A 17,983-nucleotide genomic window follows, 5' to 3' on the forward strand; every position below is an offset into this window, starting at 1 on the left:
CAATTAGTTATATTGATCTAACGTTTATACTAGGCGAAAATTAGTTATACTCCTCATATATGAAAATCCAATAATTCATGAAATAATCAAATCAAAAAAATTAATACAAGTGGTTGAGTGAGTTAATTAAAATTTATTAACCTTTTTATCACGAATATTTTATGGAGTGATTTTAAGCAAGCAGTCAAAAAAAAGTACAACACTTCAATCACTTCACAAGTTTATCCACTGCAATTGGGCCACACAATGTAAGGTTATTGTAATCTGTTCTTCTCATTCATTATCCAAATAATGGCCCACTAGTTCAACAGTTTTCATTGAAGAAGCCTTTGTCTTTATTCCAATATTTATCCTTTACTTATGTGGGACTCGAAATACATGCCCATGTCCGGTTAATCTTAATAAAATTTGCATATGACAATATTCAGTTAGAATATAAATGAAACGAATAAATTTATTCATTTTTATCACTTAAATTTTTTAAATAAATGATAATTTAACAATATAATAGAGCAGATGTCTTGAGTTTAAATTTTGTTTTCGCCATTCATCTCTTATTTCAATTAAGAAAAATGTTACACATTCATCTTTTACTCATTTACTCCCCCCTCCCCCGCTTTTTTTTTTTTATTGCAAATTTATCATTGAATATGTGAGACCTACATATAGTCACACATATTCAATACAGAATTTGCTCATCTCCTATGAAAATGGACAAAAAATGGGTAAAAAATTATAAAAATATGAGATTCTTAAATTTTAAAATCAAAGCCCTTTATTACTTCTAACAGCCTAAACAAGTACATATATTTATGTGTTACCGAAAATCTCAAATTACTTGTAAAAACAAATAAAACTCTACATTTATTTGAGCCGTTAGATGTAATGAATGACTTAGAATATTTTAAAATATGAGAATCACACATTTTAGAAAATTTAAAAACATCTGATCCAAAAGTTAAAAATTAAACTTCTATTTTAATTAAATATTGCAATAAAGAGTTTGAACTGAACTTGAATATAAAAAGAAATATTAAAACATAAATAAAATAATTAAACCTTCAAATTACAACATTATCACTCAACGCAAGACTTAAGGATTCACTTGACAAAAACAACTATCATTTGCTGTTAATAACTTGAACTAAACAGTAAACACAAGGAAATAAAGAAAAAATTGACACCCACGAAATCATTTGCATTTCCCATTCAAAATCACACAAATCTCAATAAAAAAAAAAAAAAAAATGAAGCTTCTGGTTCCCTGGAGAAAGAAAAAATGAGAAAGATACACAAAGGAGCAACTGCAAAAGCTGCAAGCTTTAGCAAGTCCTCAGTCTCCTTTGATATCACTCCAATCCTTGACCAGTCTCCACTGTACCTGAACATTGAAATCTTTCTTCATGAGGAACATAGATTCAAGTTTCTGGTGAAAAAATATCAAAGAAAACAGACAAAAAAACATACCCAGCATCAATGAGTCCCAGCCCAAGCAGGGCCACAGCAGAGCGAGCAAGAATTGGGGTGGAGATTTTCAGTGGGAAAATGGTTTCTTGCTTGGTTCTGGAATTATCAGACAAGTCTTTCTTCTTAGCCATTGAGATTCCAAATTTTCTGACATTTCTCCTCACAAACGGATAAGAAGTCCGGCTATTGAAGATAAAGCTCTTTCTTGTGAGTAGCATTTCCTGTCCTCTGTTTAGGCTCGTTACCCTTTGACCAATCTGAAAATCTAAATCATTCATCCAATAAGGGCAAAATTGTAATTTTGATATTTTTAATGTTATATTTAGAGAAAAATTCAAAAATCATTTCATATATGCGTTTCTACTATGAAAATTCCAATACCTGTGAGCACTTTTTTTTTTTTTTTTTGGTCTTGCAGCCGCAGGCTTGGGCTTGGCTTGCTTCACAGGTTTCTTTTCCTCCCCAGCTCCATCAGCTGATCAAATGGTGAGTTCATGGCTGCAAATAACTTCTGTATGTCACCCACTGCAGAATACAACTTCGCCTCCAAATGCTCAAGCTTCTGTTCGGAATTGAAAGACGATGAAGCCATTATTAGCTCTGATACCAAGTTGTTACGAACCTGAATATCAAATAGGGTAGGTTTTTCGATAGAATGTAGGCCTCCTTCAAACCAAGAGTTTAGAAAATAAACTTCTCTGCATAATTTATTAACACTATAACAATCTTTAAATAGATTTATAATGAGATAACACCAACTTGAAAAATAAATAAATAAATTAAAAAAATTGAGGATCTCTCAAGTGTTAACTATTAAGGTAACAGAACAATAAATATTTAATTGCTCAAATTTTAAGGATTTTACCATGGTATTATCTTAGAAAATCAAAAGAATTCCTCATCCTCACAACTCCATAAGCATGACTTTAAACACCAACATTGTCTAGCCAAAACAGTAATGGGATCTGACTTCTGAGCAATAGCCAGTAAAAGCAAGAGATAATGGCGCTTGCTTGGGTGCTTCTCAATTCTGCTATTGAAATTCCTCTTCATAATCTTTACCAAAAACACTCCTATATTGTAGTATTCCCACAATGAAACCACCTAGCATGAACTCCACACAACACAATTCAGCCAGCAGGGTAACTTCATACTGCAGTGGAAGTAACATTGTACATGTCTATCAGCAAGAGCTAAAACCAAAGAACAGTCTAATAAAAAGAATAAATCAACAATGGTTTATATTGAACCATATTTTGGATGCCATACTTGGATAGGTGGACTTATTTTCCGGTGATGCCTAAGAAGAAGCCCCCAAATTTGTTGCTCTTATCCAATGTCCCTACATTATGTGTGCCATAGAAAGAAGCATTGAAAAAGAAAGAGAAAGAGATTACATAAGGGAGTGAATGAAAGAATATAGAAACCGAAGTTTACACATGTTGATCTAATCTTCACATATTGCTCATGATCACTTGAAAATAATATTGGGGTTGGAAAAATATCTACTGATTTGTAAGAAATCCAAAACCAACTAAAAGAATAGATTCTTGGATTTTTATTTCATAGAAACCAAAGGTTATTCATGATTTTAGATTATTTCATTTCAAAACAGGAAAGTCACTTCAAGCTCAACTAAGAATGAATCAAAATAGTACCATAAACTTTGCATTATATGTCTGCAGGGGAAGCATTATTAAGCAAATGCTGGAGCATCTGTTAACAGACCTCTGTAGCCACCACATTCAACAATGAACCCAAAACAAAATTAACCAGCATTATGGGGGTACCAATTGGATTCCAAGTTGCCATAATCATCATCATGGTCTCTTAGAAAGTTGAACACCATCAATTCAATCTAGCCCGTTCTCTTCAATCCTTTATGCCAATGGAATCCACAACTTTTAAAGGACAGTGACATTGAACTTAGCTTAAATTTAACTTGAAGATTATCCCCCTTTAGCTTAAAAGATTCTGGAACATTGCAATGCAACCATACATGATCTGAGTGAAATTGACCAGGGATGTCATCCTCCACGAAAGAATAGATTTTTACACCATTATTGATGACTTCAAAGACAATTGCAAATGTATCTTCATCTTCATCTTGTCCACTCTCTGTTGTTTGATAAAAAACATCTTCATCTTGTCCACCCTCTGTTTTTTCATAAAATGTATCTTCATCTTCATCTTGTCCACCCTCTGTTGTTTCATAAAAAGTATCTTCATCTTCATCTTGTCCACTCTCCGTTATTTCAGAAAAAGTATCTTCATCTTCATCTTGTCCACCCTCTGTTATTTTAGAAAAACTATCTGCATCTTCATGTTGTTCACTCTCTGTCATTTTAGTAGAAGTATCTTCATCTTGTCTTGCCTTTGTTCCAATAACAACACAGAAAGCAATTCTTATGATCTCCCCATCCAAATCTGCAAGCACATCAATATCTATTTCAAATGAATTACTATTTAAAACCTCTTCACAATGGATGAACCAATTTGGAATCTTATTTCCTGGACACATGTAAACAAATTTATGGTCCTCAGGATGTCCCTGTTACACAAATATGACCAGTTTTCAGTGATAAGACCTACAAATCAAGACACACACAAACAAGTATATATGTGAAAGAGAGGTACCTCACTCAATAAACGAGTTTGCAGATCATTCCCCATACTTTCACACAATTTTTGACAATTGGACAAGTCAACCCATCCAAGCCTTGGGTATATATTCAATTGAAATCTTTCCAATGACATGCATCCACGCGCATAAACAGCTCTTATATTTTGTGGAAGTTCTGAAATTTCTCGAAGCTGCTTGCAATCTTCCAAGGTAAGGCGCTCCAATCCAACAAATTTATTGAACCATGTAGGAAGGCTAACAATAGCGCTACTTGATAGATCTAGATATTCCAAACTCATAGGGCAATCTTCTGATTCTGTTACAACAGATTTTCTAGGTTCTTCTAAGAGTATTGCCAATGACACACACCCCCGAGCACGCACTTCTACTACATTTGGTGGAAGTCCTAGAATTTTTTGAAGTTGCTTGCATTCATTCAAATAAAGGTACTTCAATCCACAAAATCTTCTGATGCATAGAGGAAGGATAACAATATCACTCTCTGATAGATCCAAACGGTTCAACATGGAGCCACAATCAAATGTACTAAAAAAATTTGATTCTAATAAGGAACAATTACTAAGATCCAATCGTAGAAGTTTTGGAAATGTTGTCGAGGAACAACCATCGTTACGATGGTGGACTAATTCTGTACCGTATGAAATTTCAGATTCCCCTGTGGATGTAATAGAGGGCATGGTTTGCCTGTTATCTGGAAACTTAACAACTTTTGAACAACCTTGAAGATCAAGTTCCTCTAAATCTTGCAACTGATAAATGCTATTTGGAAGATTCATGAGGTTTGTGCAACCGCTTAGATCTAATGTTTTAACCTTAACAAGGTACCTAATGGATGAAGGCAACCTTTTTATACCAGTACAATTCTTGAGATTGAGACGCTCTAACTGTTGTAACTGATAAATGCTATCCGGGAGATTCTTAAGGTTTTTGCAACCAGCTAGATATAATTCTTTAACCCCAATGAAGTGCCCAATGGATGAAGGCAGTTTCTCTATACCCGTATTTTGATAGTCGACATACTTTAAATATTTCATTTGACACTCAATTTCAGGAAAGTTTTTGAGCTCTGAGCAACCGCAAAGGACGAGATTCTAGATTTCTCAACTTGAGCTTTCTCGGAAAACTCCTAAGCCTATAGCAATTTTCAAGACTCAAATCAACGAGATTATTAAGGAATCCAACAGAATGATGAACCTCAACTAAATGTGCACAACCATTAAGAATCAATGTTGTTAAATTTGGAATCTTTGAAACATTAGGGATTTTTTTTAGGAATTCACAATTAGTGAAATTCATAATTGTCAAATTTTGGAAAACCTGTCAAAAAAAAAAGAAAAAAAAAAGGAAATAAATTAGTTCGAATGAAGATTACAAAAACATTTAAACAAAGTAATATTCAAAACAATAATTGTACCTCAACTCCCTCTAATCCCTTGAGGAGACTTTTAGGCATTCTTAAAACAGCAAGCTTCCTCCCACAAAAATTGGATGGCAAAGACTCCCCAGGATATTCAGGCCAATAAAGCAATCTTAATTGATTAGAGGAAAAATTAAGCTCTTCAGATAAGCGTGCATTATGGCTTATAAACAATCTGAGGCGTTTCATCTCCATGAAGGCATTGGAACTCAAGTGTGTCAAGTCTTCTCCAGGCAAATCTATCAATATGCCCTCAACACTATTTGTTCCCTGGTAAGACAATGTATAACTATGTGTACCATCAAAATTGTAATATAAACTTGCAAGAACTATGGCCATGTTCATTAAATTTTTGATCTTATTTTCTCAAGAAATACATTAAGAAATAACTTAAAAGCACAAAACACTCCTCAAAACACATAAATTTTTATAAATTTCTATTATTCACTTGTTGAAGGAATATTTTGACAGAAAAGGTTTCTAACTTTTGTGTAGGTCAAAGTTAACTTATTATTCAACTTTTTTCAAAAAAAAAAAGGGGGGGGTGTTCGTGTGGCCAACCTAAATGGAAGAGGGTGTGGTGGTTAAGATGCCCGTGCAGCCACCCAAATCAAGTCAGGGTGGCCGAGCTGCTACCCTTACCTTTTCTCCCTTTTTAATTTTTTAACTTTTAAAATAGAGCTTTACATTTGTTTGATTCTCCCAAAATAAGTAGGTGTACCCTATAGGCTATAGTAAACATTTCTCAAATGAAGACCCCACCAAAAAGCACATATAAAATCAATCTTTCACATTTATATCGCATCAAAACATTTATTCAAACCAAAATTAAATTAAAAAAAATAAAAAACCTAAAAACTGATTAATAAACATAATATAGAATTCTAGTCTTGATAATATATGCGGGCGTGTATCTTCATTACTTTGTAAAAAAGAAACAAATTTAATCTGTTTGCCTTTGTATATTGCTTTTCTTTGTTAGATTCTCAAAATGGGTTATTTGTTATTATTGGAATGTCCTAAAGTGAGTGATCATCACATTCTCAAAATTAATTTGTTTTTCTTATATATATTTACATTTTACTCGTATTTGTTCATAAAAGAAAAGTCAAGATACTCATAAAAACTATGCCTATATTTGAAATAATAATACTGTACCATACACTTCTAAAATCCTAGCATTTAATATATTACCTTTTTGTATTCAAGAGAAATTTACAACAACCTTTTTTCAAAAAAAAAAAAAAAAATCAATTTACAACAACCTAAGGTATTAAGAAGTATCATAATATATATAAAGTTAACACTATATTAAAACCACTAACTTTCAAAATAACTTAATATGAAAGTTTCATTGAATTTTAATTTTTTTGTGATAAGTTAAGAAGATGAGAAAAATAAAATCAGACCATTAAATTTGTGCAACATAAGATAAGGAATAATGTCAAATGCTTGTAGAAGCAAAAAGAAAAAGTTAGTGAATACATGTTGTAAGTGCACTTGTAAGTATTGAGTTTCACTTTGAAAAATTATCAAACTGTTCGACGGCACAAATTTCGAATATTGGAATATGCAGATTGAAGATTATTTGTATGGGAGAAAACTACATCAGCCTCTCATGAGGAACAACCTAACAGCATGGATGATGATCAATGAGCCCTGCTTGATTGACGTGTGCTGTGAGTTATCCGGTTAACACTGTCAAGATTAGTTGCACACAATGTTGTGAAAGAGTATGTGTGAAAAATTGTCTACTAACAACAAGGTGCATCTAATGAATAAATTGTTCAATTTGAAGATGACGAAAGGTACTCTAGTAGCGCAGCATCTCAACGAGTTCAACACAATCACAAATCAATTATCTTCGGTAGAGATTGATATTGATAATGAAATACGTGTGTTGATTGTCTTGGCATCTTTGCCAAACAGTTGGGAAGCCATGAGAATGACAGTGAGCAATTTTGCAGGGAAGAGTAAACTCAAGTGTGAGGATATTTGGGAGTTGATTCTCAGTGAAGAGGTTCCCAGAAGAGATGTGGGTGAAGCCTCTTGTGTGCTAGTTTAAACCTCGAGACTCAGGGTAGAGGACAAGTCAAACTTTCAGGAAAGTGAAAAGCAAATCCAAATTTGGACAACAACCCGAATACTGGAACTGTGGCAAAACTGGCCACTATAAGAAGAGTTGTAGGGAGCTTAGGAAGAAGATAGAGAATGACTGTGCAAATGTCGTGATTGAAGAAGTGTAGGATGCCCTACTTCTTACAGTCGACAGTCCTCGTGATTCTTAGGTCTTGGACTTAGGAGCATCATTTCATATGATAGCGATCTGTAAAATTCTCGAGAACTATGTTGGTTGAGATTTCGAGAAAGTGTATTTGACTAAAGGCTCAGTGCTAGATATTGTGGGCATAGGAGATGTTCGCATTAGATGTCATAGTGACTCAGTATGGAAGTTGCAGAAGGTCAAGCATGTTCTAGAATTAAAGAAGAATCTTATTTCAATGGGGCAACTTGTGATGCCCCAAAATACAACCATTCAAAAATAATAATAAAATAAAATAAACACTTTCATAATGCAACTATTACTTGCAAGAAATTAATCCCACCATGAGTAAACATTTCGAAATAGTTTTTGGCTTTATCCAAAAAACAAATGACCGGGAAACAAAACATGCAATATTGATAAAAGGAAAAAAAGAAAAAAAAAACAATGCAGAAAGAACTAAGGTTTAACTTTAGTGGTCTAAGATATCGATGGAGGTGGAGGACATACAGGAGACAAATGAAAAGTTCATTCAAATAATTAGGACATGAATATTTAGGCAAATTATATTATCTAAACCAAAAAACTAGTAAACAAAGTTAAAAGTACTTTTAAGTTCAATTACTCGCCCAATTTTAAATGTGAAAATTACTTCACGTGTACTTCACATGAATGAAAATGGTATAATGATGTATTATAATTAGAGTAAACAAATTTAGGCAGCTTTTCCCCTATATTTGTTTCTACTCTCTAGTCCAAGACTGAAAATAAATATCATGCACATAAGGATGATATTTAGAGTACCCATTCCCCAAAGGACAAAGTTATCCTCCAAACTGGGTTTGAGAAATTTCCTTCAACCTAGTTATCAAAAGTGATATGTGTCTTTTTTTTCAATAATATGTGAGATGCACATGAGTTTTTAATAAAATTTAAGAAAAATTACAGTTTACCCTCCCAAAGTTGACAGCGTTTTTCAATTCGAACACCAAAGTTTCAATTTTTGCAATACACCTCCACAAAGTTCCAATTTTTTTCAATTCGACCAATATTATCCCAAAATTTCCATATTGCCCCTAATTTTTATTTTTTATTAAAAAAAAAAAAAAAAAAAAAAAAAAAAAAATTTGGGGGTGCAAAATGGCCAAATGGCCAAAGGGGTGAATCCGAATTTTTTTTTAATTTTTAATAAAAAAATTAAAAATTAAAAATTATGGGCAATATGGAAAGTTTTGGATACAATTGGTCAAATTGCAAAAAAATTGGAACTTTGGGGGGGGGGGGGATTGTAAAAATTGAAACTTTGATATTTGAATTGAAAAACGCTGTCACCTTTAGGAGGGTAAACTGTAATTTTTTCTAAAATTTATTACAACTTTGTCCCTACTATTAAAAAAATATGTGCATTTCACATGTTTAAAGGACACATGTCACTTTTATAAACTAGATTGAAGAAAATTTTTTCAACCCAGTTTGAAAGAAAATTTTATCATTCCCCAAATGGCACCCACACAAACCACTTCTTTTCTGGCTGCAACGATGGATGGAAGAAAAGGGTGAGGAAAAGGAAAAGGCTCCTTGGAAGGCCATGGAAGAAGTCATTTCTATATACTTAGTAGAGAAAATTGGGGAAATCTAGCTCCCTAAGTTAAATAGAGAAATCGATGCCGCATTTTCCCTCTAAAATTATATTCATTCTACTTAATTAATTCTTTTCCGTAACATTTATGTATCCACGTACATATGTTTGAATGTAGCTTTTCAGCCTTTTCTTTATGCAAAAAAAAAGGTTCAATATTTTACTAGTAAGCTTAACTCATGATGAAAAAGAATCAAATGTAGAATTAAAAGGGATTTTTAACATATTTCTTACCGTATTATCTTCTAGGACATCACGAACCTCTTCATGAAACCACAATCTAGTGCGCCTGCCAGGATTGTAGGGTGAAACTTGTCGAACAATTTCTCTACCCATTTCTTGCACCAAGCCATGTATCATCAATGATCCACAAGATTGAGTTATGAGACACTTATCCTCTAGCTCTTTGATGCCACTATCCGGGTAAAAACCACAACTATCTAGTATTTTTTTGACATATTTTACATTCTCTCCTTTGAAGAAACAAGCGATATGAAGGAAAATATCCTGTGCATTACGACACAATCCATCATAACTTATTTGAAGTTTTTTTTGAATATCATTGGGAGGAATTTTTTTGTACTCATCCAATTTACTTTTCCAATAAGGTATATCTCTACCTTTCAGAGCCGAGCCTACCACTATTAAAGCTAGTGGCAATCCACCGGCATAACGTAGTGCATTTTTTGTGACTTCCACATAATCATCATTAGATTTATCTTTGATGGAGGCATGAAAACTAAAGAGTTCAAGATCTTCGTTGTCATCCAACTTATTCATTTGGTATGTTGAATCAACTCCATGTACTGTAAGTAAATGTTTATCTCTTGTTGTTATGATGATTCTACTTCCTAAACCAAACCAATCTCCTTTTCCAGCTAGTTTTTCTAATTGGTTTGGCTGATCCACATCATCAAGAACTAGAAATATCCTTAAATTGCAAAGCCTCTGTTTTATCAAAGTAATTCTTTGATCAATATTCTCAACCATTGAAATTGATTCTCCTAGGATGTTAGAAAGAAGTTCATCTTGCAAACGAACCAAACCATCCTTTTGGTCGGCTTTATCTCTAATGTTTTCAAGAAAACAACTGCCACCTTCAAATTGAGAAGCAATCGAGTTGTAGATGGCTTTTGCTATAGTTGTTTTACCGATTCCACCAATTCCAAAGATGCCTACCATGCATGTAATGTCATTCTTCTCTATATCTAAATGCGACTTCACAGCTTCTACACGGGACTCTATTCCAACCGGATAGATGGCAACTTGGAAGCATGGATTTTTTACTAATATTGAATTCACCCATTTAATGATGTCATCAATAAGTTCAGGTTCATTCCTACCAATACAAAAGATAAGAAAACATATAATGAGTGACTTTCACATTTAAAAGAATAGGAATATGTTCTAGTTTCAATGATTTCTTTTCTTTTCCATAACCAATGACAATGGTTGGCTATGAATTATGATGGATAATCTTCCCCTCCCTATATGCCAATCCTTCTACTAGTACGGTACAAGTCCTCCCCTTATTAGACTAATATTTTTTATAGTCTTTATCTGTATTATTATACTTTTTTTTTTCTTTTGTTTCATTCCCAACCGATGTTGAAAGTTACCGATAGTATCTTTTGCATTTGTACTCTAAAACCAGTTGATACTAAAAACCAATTTAAAATTAAACCATATACATCTAAAATACTCTAGAATTCAATGGCTTATTTTTTTTATTTATTTTGTTGCATTGAAGAGAGATTTACCGCAACTTTCATTAAGAAGTAAACTTCCACAAAATTTGTCAAAATACATCGTATTAAAAATAGGTGCCAGTTTGATAACATTTTTCAGAGGATCTTTTCTTTCTAGGGTTGATTTTTTTTTTTTTTTCTTGATATTTGGTTGAAAAAATGTTTTGATATAACATAAAGGTGAATTTAATTTGAGTAATTTGAGGTGTTTTGTGTTTGAAGTTGATTGGCAATATATATATATATATATATATATATATGTGTGTGTGTGTGTGTGTGTGTGTGTGTGTGTTCAAAAACTTCTCCAAAAAGCGTTGTCATTTGAGGCACTAATTTCCTTTCTTTATTAGTTAAAAAAGTATTTGATGAAGAAATGAATAATTTTCAAAGTATGATCTTAAAAAAAAGGAAAGGTCACATAGCCTTTCAGCCGACCTCTCAATTAATAATATCCCTCTCAAAATTTCAATTTATATAATGTACCCCCCTCCTTCTTTCTCTCTCTTCTCTCTCTCCAAACAACCAAAAATTATTACATTGTCCCAATGACAAAAATACCCTTAGTAAAATAATTTTTTTTTTTTAAAAAAAAAATGTATAAAGTCCACATACCTCATCAAATTCCTATCTAATTGACAATGGCCCTCTCAAAATTTTAATTGGCATAACATCCCCCTAAACTATCAAAATATTGACACTATCACTCTAAGGTCAGTAAAATTAAAGACAAAAATGATCCTAATTTTTTTTTTTTTCAATAAGACAAAAATACTCTAGTAAATTCGAAAAATTAAAAAAAAAAAAAAAAAAAAAAAAAACAAAATTATCTTTTTTTTAAGAAAAAACGAAAAAATAAATAAATAAATTTCAACACCCTGGTTTTTATTTTTATTTTCTAAGAATGTTTTTTTAGTTTTTTTTTTAATTTTATTTATTTATTTTAAGGGTGTTTTCGTTATTGGAGGACATTGACAATTTATAGTAGTTTGGATGAATATTGTCACAATTGAAAGTTTGGGAGAACATTGCTAATTGGGTAATTTGAGTGGTAGCTTAAGGAAGATATGTGGACTTTAAAAAACAAAAATTAAAAAGTCTAAGGGTGGAAATGTTACATTATTTTTCTCTCTTTTTTTTTCTTCTTAAATAAAAAAAATTAATTTTTTTTTTCTTTTTTTTTTCAAATTTATTGAAATATTTTTATCTTATTGAAAAAATTTTATGATCATTTTTTGTTTTTGTTGGTCTTGGGCATTGACAATTTTTTCGAAGTTTAGGAGGACACTATCCCAATTAAATGTTTGAGAAACAATGTTAATTTAGTGGTAGTTTGAAGGAAGTATTTAAACTATTCTCTAAAAAATATGAAGCTTTTAATGAATTTAGAATTCTTCCTAATGAGATAAAAAATTACCAGAAAAAAAAAAAATCAAAATAACATTAAACAAGTAGGACTATAAAGAAAAGTTAGTGGTACAAAACTATATACAGCACAAAAATGAAATGTTTATTTTCAAGGACCAGGTCTAAATCAAAAAACAAAAAAACAAACAAAAATATCGGTTGAATGTAACTCTTGAACAAAAATTATTAAAGAGGTCAATTAAAAAGTGCTTTTAAGTAAGTTTATTGGCTGTTTTAGTATAAAAATACTGAGGCGTCTACTTCATAGTTCACATGCATGCAGCGGCGGATTTACACAGGGGCGACCTGGGGGCAGGCGCCCCTGGTAAAATTTTTTTTTTTAAAATTCAACAAGCATTTTCAATCAAAATTTTAAGGGTGCCCCTGGTAAAAAAAAATTACTAGGGGCACCCTTAGCCTTCTTTTTGTCGTTCAAATGTTATTATGCGAAAAAATGAGGCTATTTTTTATTAAAGAGAGAGAATAAAGTTATATTTTATTAGTGGAGAGAGAGTAGATAATAGTTTATTATTAAAAAAAAGATAGTGGATGAATTTTTTTAGTGTTTCTGGTCATAATTTATAGATAAATGTGGTTTTTTTTTTGCTAAATTTAGACTCTAGTCTCTTTTACGTAGGCTTAGACTCTAATGTAATTTATGCTTTGAGATTTGAGACTTTTCTAAAAGAAATAGCCGTATGCTAATAGCCCACTAAAAGTACTCATTTGTCTTAGACACTAGTAGTCATTTAATTGTGCTTAGTTTATTTCGTAAGTAGTTTAAATTATTATGTGTTTGTGACGTCGTTAGATGAAGATTTTTAATAGTTACTTTGATTTTATTTTTTTTGTTGGGTAATTTGATGAGTTTGATTTGATTTGTGATACATATATTATGGTATAATTTATTTTTTGATTGTATTTATCGTATTATAAAAAATATAATACATAAAGAGAAAAAAAAAAATTATTTTTGTACGCCCCTGGTAACTCCAATTCCTAGATCCGCCACTGCATGCATGAAAGCTCTTCCCCAACAAATAATAATAATAATAATATTATGATGGAAGGAAGGCGCAAGAGTGTGTTAGGATACCTGTTCCCCAGAACCTCTCCCGACAAATCGGCTACTTTTGTTAGGGCTGTCTTCCACGTTTGCACCTTTATTTTATCGTCTTTGAACTTTTCTTCAAGTTCATTAAATGCTTCTCCAAAACTTTTGGTTTGATTCCGTACGTCCGATGGATCTACCCTGTAAAACACAGGTAAAACTCGCTGTCCTTTCATTTGTTTACACTCAAGGATCTTCGTTAGCTCGTTCAAGCACCATTTGGATGATGCATAACTTTTAGAAAATATAATAATTGAAATCTTCGACTCTTTAATGGCATTGAGAAGCGTTGGTGAAATTTCCTCCCCGCTTTTAAGCTGCTCATCATCTTTGAAGGTGTTGATTCCATTTTGACACAAAGCTTTGAATAGATAAGCAGTAAAATTGGTACGGGTATCTTCCCCTCTAAAACTCAAAAATACATCGTAAGGACGTAGATTAGTGGAAGGAGATGAAGGGGACGAAGAGGAGGAAGAAGCTCCTTGCAAAGAAGTCATTCTCTATGTATGCGTGATAACTGCAGAGTTGAGAAAGGACGGTATTTACAAGTAAATAAAGAAGTCCAGTGTCCCGTTCCTTCCGCTGAGCAACTTCTTGGCAACTTCCTTACCGCGTTGAAATTATTGAGTGCTGTGTCGGAGAATCCAATGCCGTGTTGCATTATTTTAACTTTTCAATAATGTAAGCGTTACTTTTTGAAAAACGCGTTAGTTGAGAAACTTCTTCGCAACTCTCTTTTACGGTGTCGTATGCATTATGCAATAAAGAAAACTAGTATAAAACTGATTTTGGATTGGTAGATTCATAAAATTGCACAAAATTACAGAGACGTTATAGAAGGCTCATGCACTTGAACATGTATGCCAAGTGTCAAACATGTTGTATGCATGTCAATTAAACCTCATGTCTAACCAAATAGCAATTAAAACACTACTACATATTTAAGGAGGATTTATTTCACGATCTAAATTAAAATAATTAAAAACTTAAATATTAAAATAATTAAAAACTTAACAAGATAAAAATATTGATATAAAAAAAGGGGTGGTCGATGGCCAACCAAGCTGGCTCGGCCACTTCCATGGACTTTGAAGGTGGTTCGGCTACCACCAAAAAGTAAAATAGGTGTGGCCAAAATCACCCTTGTGAGCATTGAGGTTGGATCGGCCACTCCCATTTAGCTTGGAGGTGGTTTCTACGTCCAATTTTGGGGTGGTCCAGCCACCACAAAAAGCAAACCCTAAACCTTTTTATTATTATTATTATTATTCTTTTGGTCACTCCTTTGCTTCTTTTTTTTAAAATTTTTTTTTTTAATATTTTTAATATTAGTTATTTATATATATTTTTATTTTTTTAATGTGTTTTTTAATTTTTAATATTACACATCTTCACATGTCAATTTTTTATTAGATTGACGTAGACTTCGGTCAATTTTATGGATGGATTTCATCTGGAGATACTATTTTCTTTTTGAGCCATAAGCAATGTACCATCTACAATACGAATTGAAGCTTAGGTAGGAAAGAATACAACCATTAAACCACATGAGGGAATGAGCGCCTAACCCATACTTTTATAATTCACCAACTTAATGTGGATAATTCATTTAACTAATATAAACTAACTTTTTTAATATAATATTTCTCGTTTATTTTATTTGTGACGTAGCCTTTTTAATTGGCGTGATACTGACATGTATTACCTTTATGTTGACAACAAAATTGACCAACTTATTGAGGAGGAAAATGTTACACGCATTCTCATCCCTACCCTCCTGAATGCATACAATCTAAGGTGGTATGAAAATTCTCTGTTGAATTTAAAATTTAATAGTAATCAATCCAAAATTTAATAATAATTTTTTTGTGTCACGTTAGAATGTATGCATTGGGAATGTGAGAATGGGAATGCATGGAGCATTTTTCTATCTAGTATGGGGTCACTAAAGCAGCTGCCTTGAGTCCCACTCATGTCCTGATGGGGCAGCTGCCACTATAGTCAGACACAGCTAGAATAACTACAATTAGTCTTCTTTACTTGCCTTTTTTGAATAAATAAATAAATAAAAAATCTATTTAATCTTCATATATTGCTCAATCACTTGAAAATAATATTGGGATTGGAAAAATATCTACTGATTTGTAAGAAATCCAAAACCAACTGAAGGAATAGAATCTTGGATTTTTATTCCATCGAAGCCCAAGGTTATTCATGATTTTTTAGATTACTTCATTTCAAAACAGGAAATCCACTTCAAATTCAATAAAGAATGAATCAAAATATTACCATAAACTTTGTATGATATTTCTTCAGGGGAAGCATTATTAAATTGTAATAAAATTTTGATGTCTACATTTGCTTTCAATAATTTGCTTTTTTCGTTTACATATTAAGTGGGCATTAAGAATAAGTTTGGTCGCAAAAGTTTCTATGGACAACAAAGCATATCTGAAAATATAATCAGACTTGAAGACATCAAAGAGGTGCTCAACAGTTTAAGGCACTTTCGGGCGGCTCATGGTCTCACCAAAGCAGCTGTCAAACAGGTCATGAATAAGGTATGAATTGAAAAAATCCTAAAGGATATCCATGATGTTGTATTTTTAGAGTTTCGTGCTCTTAGTACTTAGAGCATAACGCTCATGTTTTGTTTGGAGTTTCCAAGCTCTAGATTACTTTTTTTTTATAATGAATGAAGTTTCAAAATGTTCAAAAAAGGAAAAGAAAATATAATCAGACTCCAAACACACCTATAAGGGGGGTTGAATAGGTGTATGAAATAATACGCATAATTAAAAATTAGGAGAAACTTCACTTTAGACTCGTGAACTACCACACAATTTGACATACCCCTCAAACTTTGAAACCTCTCAATTTAGACCTCTGAACTTTCAATTGCAGTCAATTTAACTCTCTCTTTCAATTTTTGCCATTAAAACCCCTAAAAAGACAAAATTACCCTTAAATTTTCTTTTTATAGAAAAAACAATTTTGAAAAGGGTCACAAGGTGGCCCACCATTGGGCCACCTTGTGATTTATTTTTTATTTTTTATAATATATATTTTTTATTTTTTATTTGAAATTAAGGGTAAATTTCGAATTTTATATATAACACGGGACCCCCCGAAAAAAATTCCTGGGTCCACCCCTGGACATGGTTAACGTGTGTCCGGACACAACTAAGGTTACGAGTGCTTTGCTCGTTCCACATGTCCAGACACAATGCCGCAATGTCCAAACATACCAAAGTATGATATCTCTCAGGAGAGTAGAGATTTACGACTACCAAAATTGTTAGCTAAGTGTCAGCCATTTCTCCTCCTTTTTTTTTTTTAAATGAAGAAGAAAGATGTTACAAGGGGAATCCAAATTTGAGGTATTAAGAACAAATTTGAGGCATTAGCACTAAAATTGAGATATTAGCACCAAATTTAGGATGATTGAATCCCTTTTAGGTGATACCATCCTTAAAGGATTAACCTTCCACCCCTAAGTTTTAGTTTTGAATCCAAAAACAAGTTTTGAGCCTTCAAGCATTAGAACTTAAATATTAGCTCATAGAAATTTAACTAACAAAAAAAATAACAGAATTTTTTATTATTATTATTATTTTTTTAATATTTAGCCGATGCTAGGCTGCCTCAATTTCGCAGCCGCATAGCACAACTCCTCTCAGGAAACCCTGTCCGGACACCATGCCAAGCCGTTCGGACATGTCGGATCTTGTGATTCTCTCGACAAGTCATGTCTGGACACAGTTACATGCTGTCCGAACATGCTAGTCTTCAAAATGCTCTCTGGAAGTCTTGTCCGAGCATGGTTACATGCTATTTGGACATGAAGACTAGAATGTGATCTTCTAGAATATTGTCACTGAATTTAGCCAATACAAAAACCTAACTATCAATCAAGAATTTCACACTTATTAGAAGTCCAATATTGATTATCAAACATTGAATATAAATCATTGTGCTAAACCATCTGAGTATAAATGTTAACTAATTTCTTACTTTTTGTGCGAGTATCGTGCAAAAGAGAAATTGCAAAAGAGAAAAAAGAAAAGAAGGAAAGACCCACGATGGTCACCAAGTTTTTTTGTATTTCATTGCAGAATGTCTCCCTCTAGCTATGCATGAGTGAGCAAATCTAGTGCTAAAAAAAATCCATAGATCATACCTCTTTCGTTTGCTTCAATATTTTAGAAACTAAACCATCTGATGGTCTAGACTCCCATGCCATTCTGTTGTCATGGCTATCGAAGAGCATTCCACCATGCCATTTTGTAG

General features: G+C 32.5%; 2 protein-coding genes across 2 annotated transcripts; both read right to left on the bottom strand.

Moving 5' to 3' along the window:
• Positions 1-1,037: 1,037 nt before the first annotated feature.
• On the bottom strand, positions 1,038-5,415 carry LOC132184536 (probable disease resistance protein RPP1). Its single transcript, XM_059598207.1, has 7 exons — positions 4,105-5,415; positions 3,126-4,018; positions 2,737-2,809; positions 2,333-2,620; positions 1,849-2,165; positions 1,468-1,732; positions 1,038-1,381 (listed from the first exon to the last, which is right to left on the bottom strand). Exons 1-2 carry the CDS (start codon positions 5,143-5,145, stop codon positions 3,326-3,328), a joined length of 1,734 nt encoding a protein of 577 aa, XP_059454190.1. The 5' UTR covers positions 5,146-5,415; the 3' UTR covers positions 1,038-1,381; positions 1,468-1,732; positions 1,849-2,165; positions 2,333-2,620; positions 2,737-2,809; positions 3,126-3,325.
• Positions 5,416-5,472: 57 nt separating this feature from the next.
• On the bottom strand, positions 5,473-14,200 carry LOC132185499 (disease resistance protein RPV1-like). The gene is made up of 3 exons (XM_059599265.1): positions 13,679-14,200; positions 9,665-10,769; positions 5,473-5,798 (listed from the first exon to the last, which is right to left on the bottom strand). The coding sequence occupies exons 1-3, from the start codon at positions 14,188-14,190 to the stop codon at positions 5,508-5,510; spliced, it is 1,908 nt and encodes a 635-aa protein (XP_059455248.1). The 5' UTR covers positions 14,191-14,200; the 3' UTR covers positions 5,473-5,507.
• Between the last annotated feature and the right edge of the window lie 3,783 nt (positions 14,201-17,983).

Source organism: Corylus avellana, chromosome ca6 (genome assembly GCF_901000735.1).
Source record: "Corylus avellana chromosome ca6, CavTom2PMs-1.0".
NCBI lineage: Eukaryota > Viridiplantae > Streptophyta > Magnoliopsida > Fagales > Betulaceae > Corylus > Corylus avellana.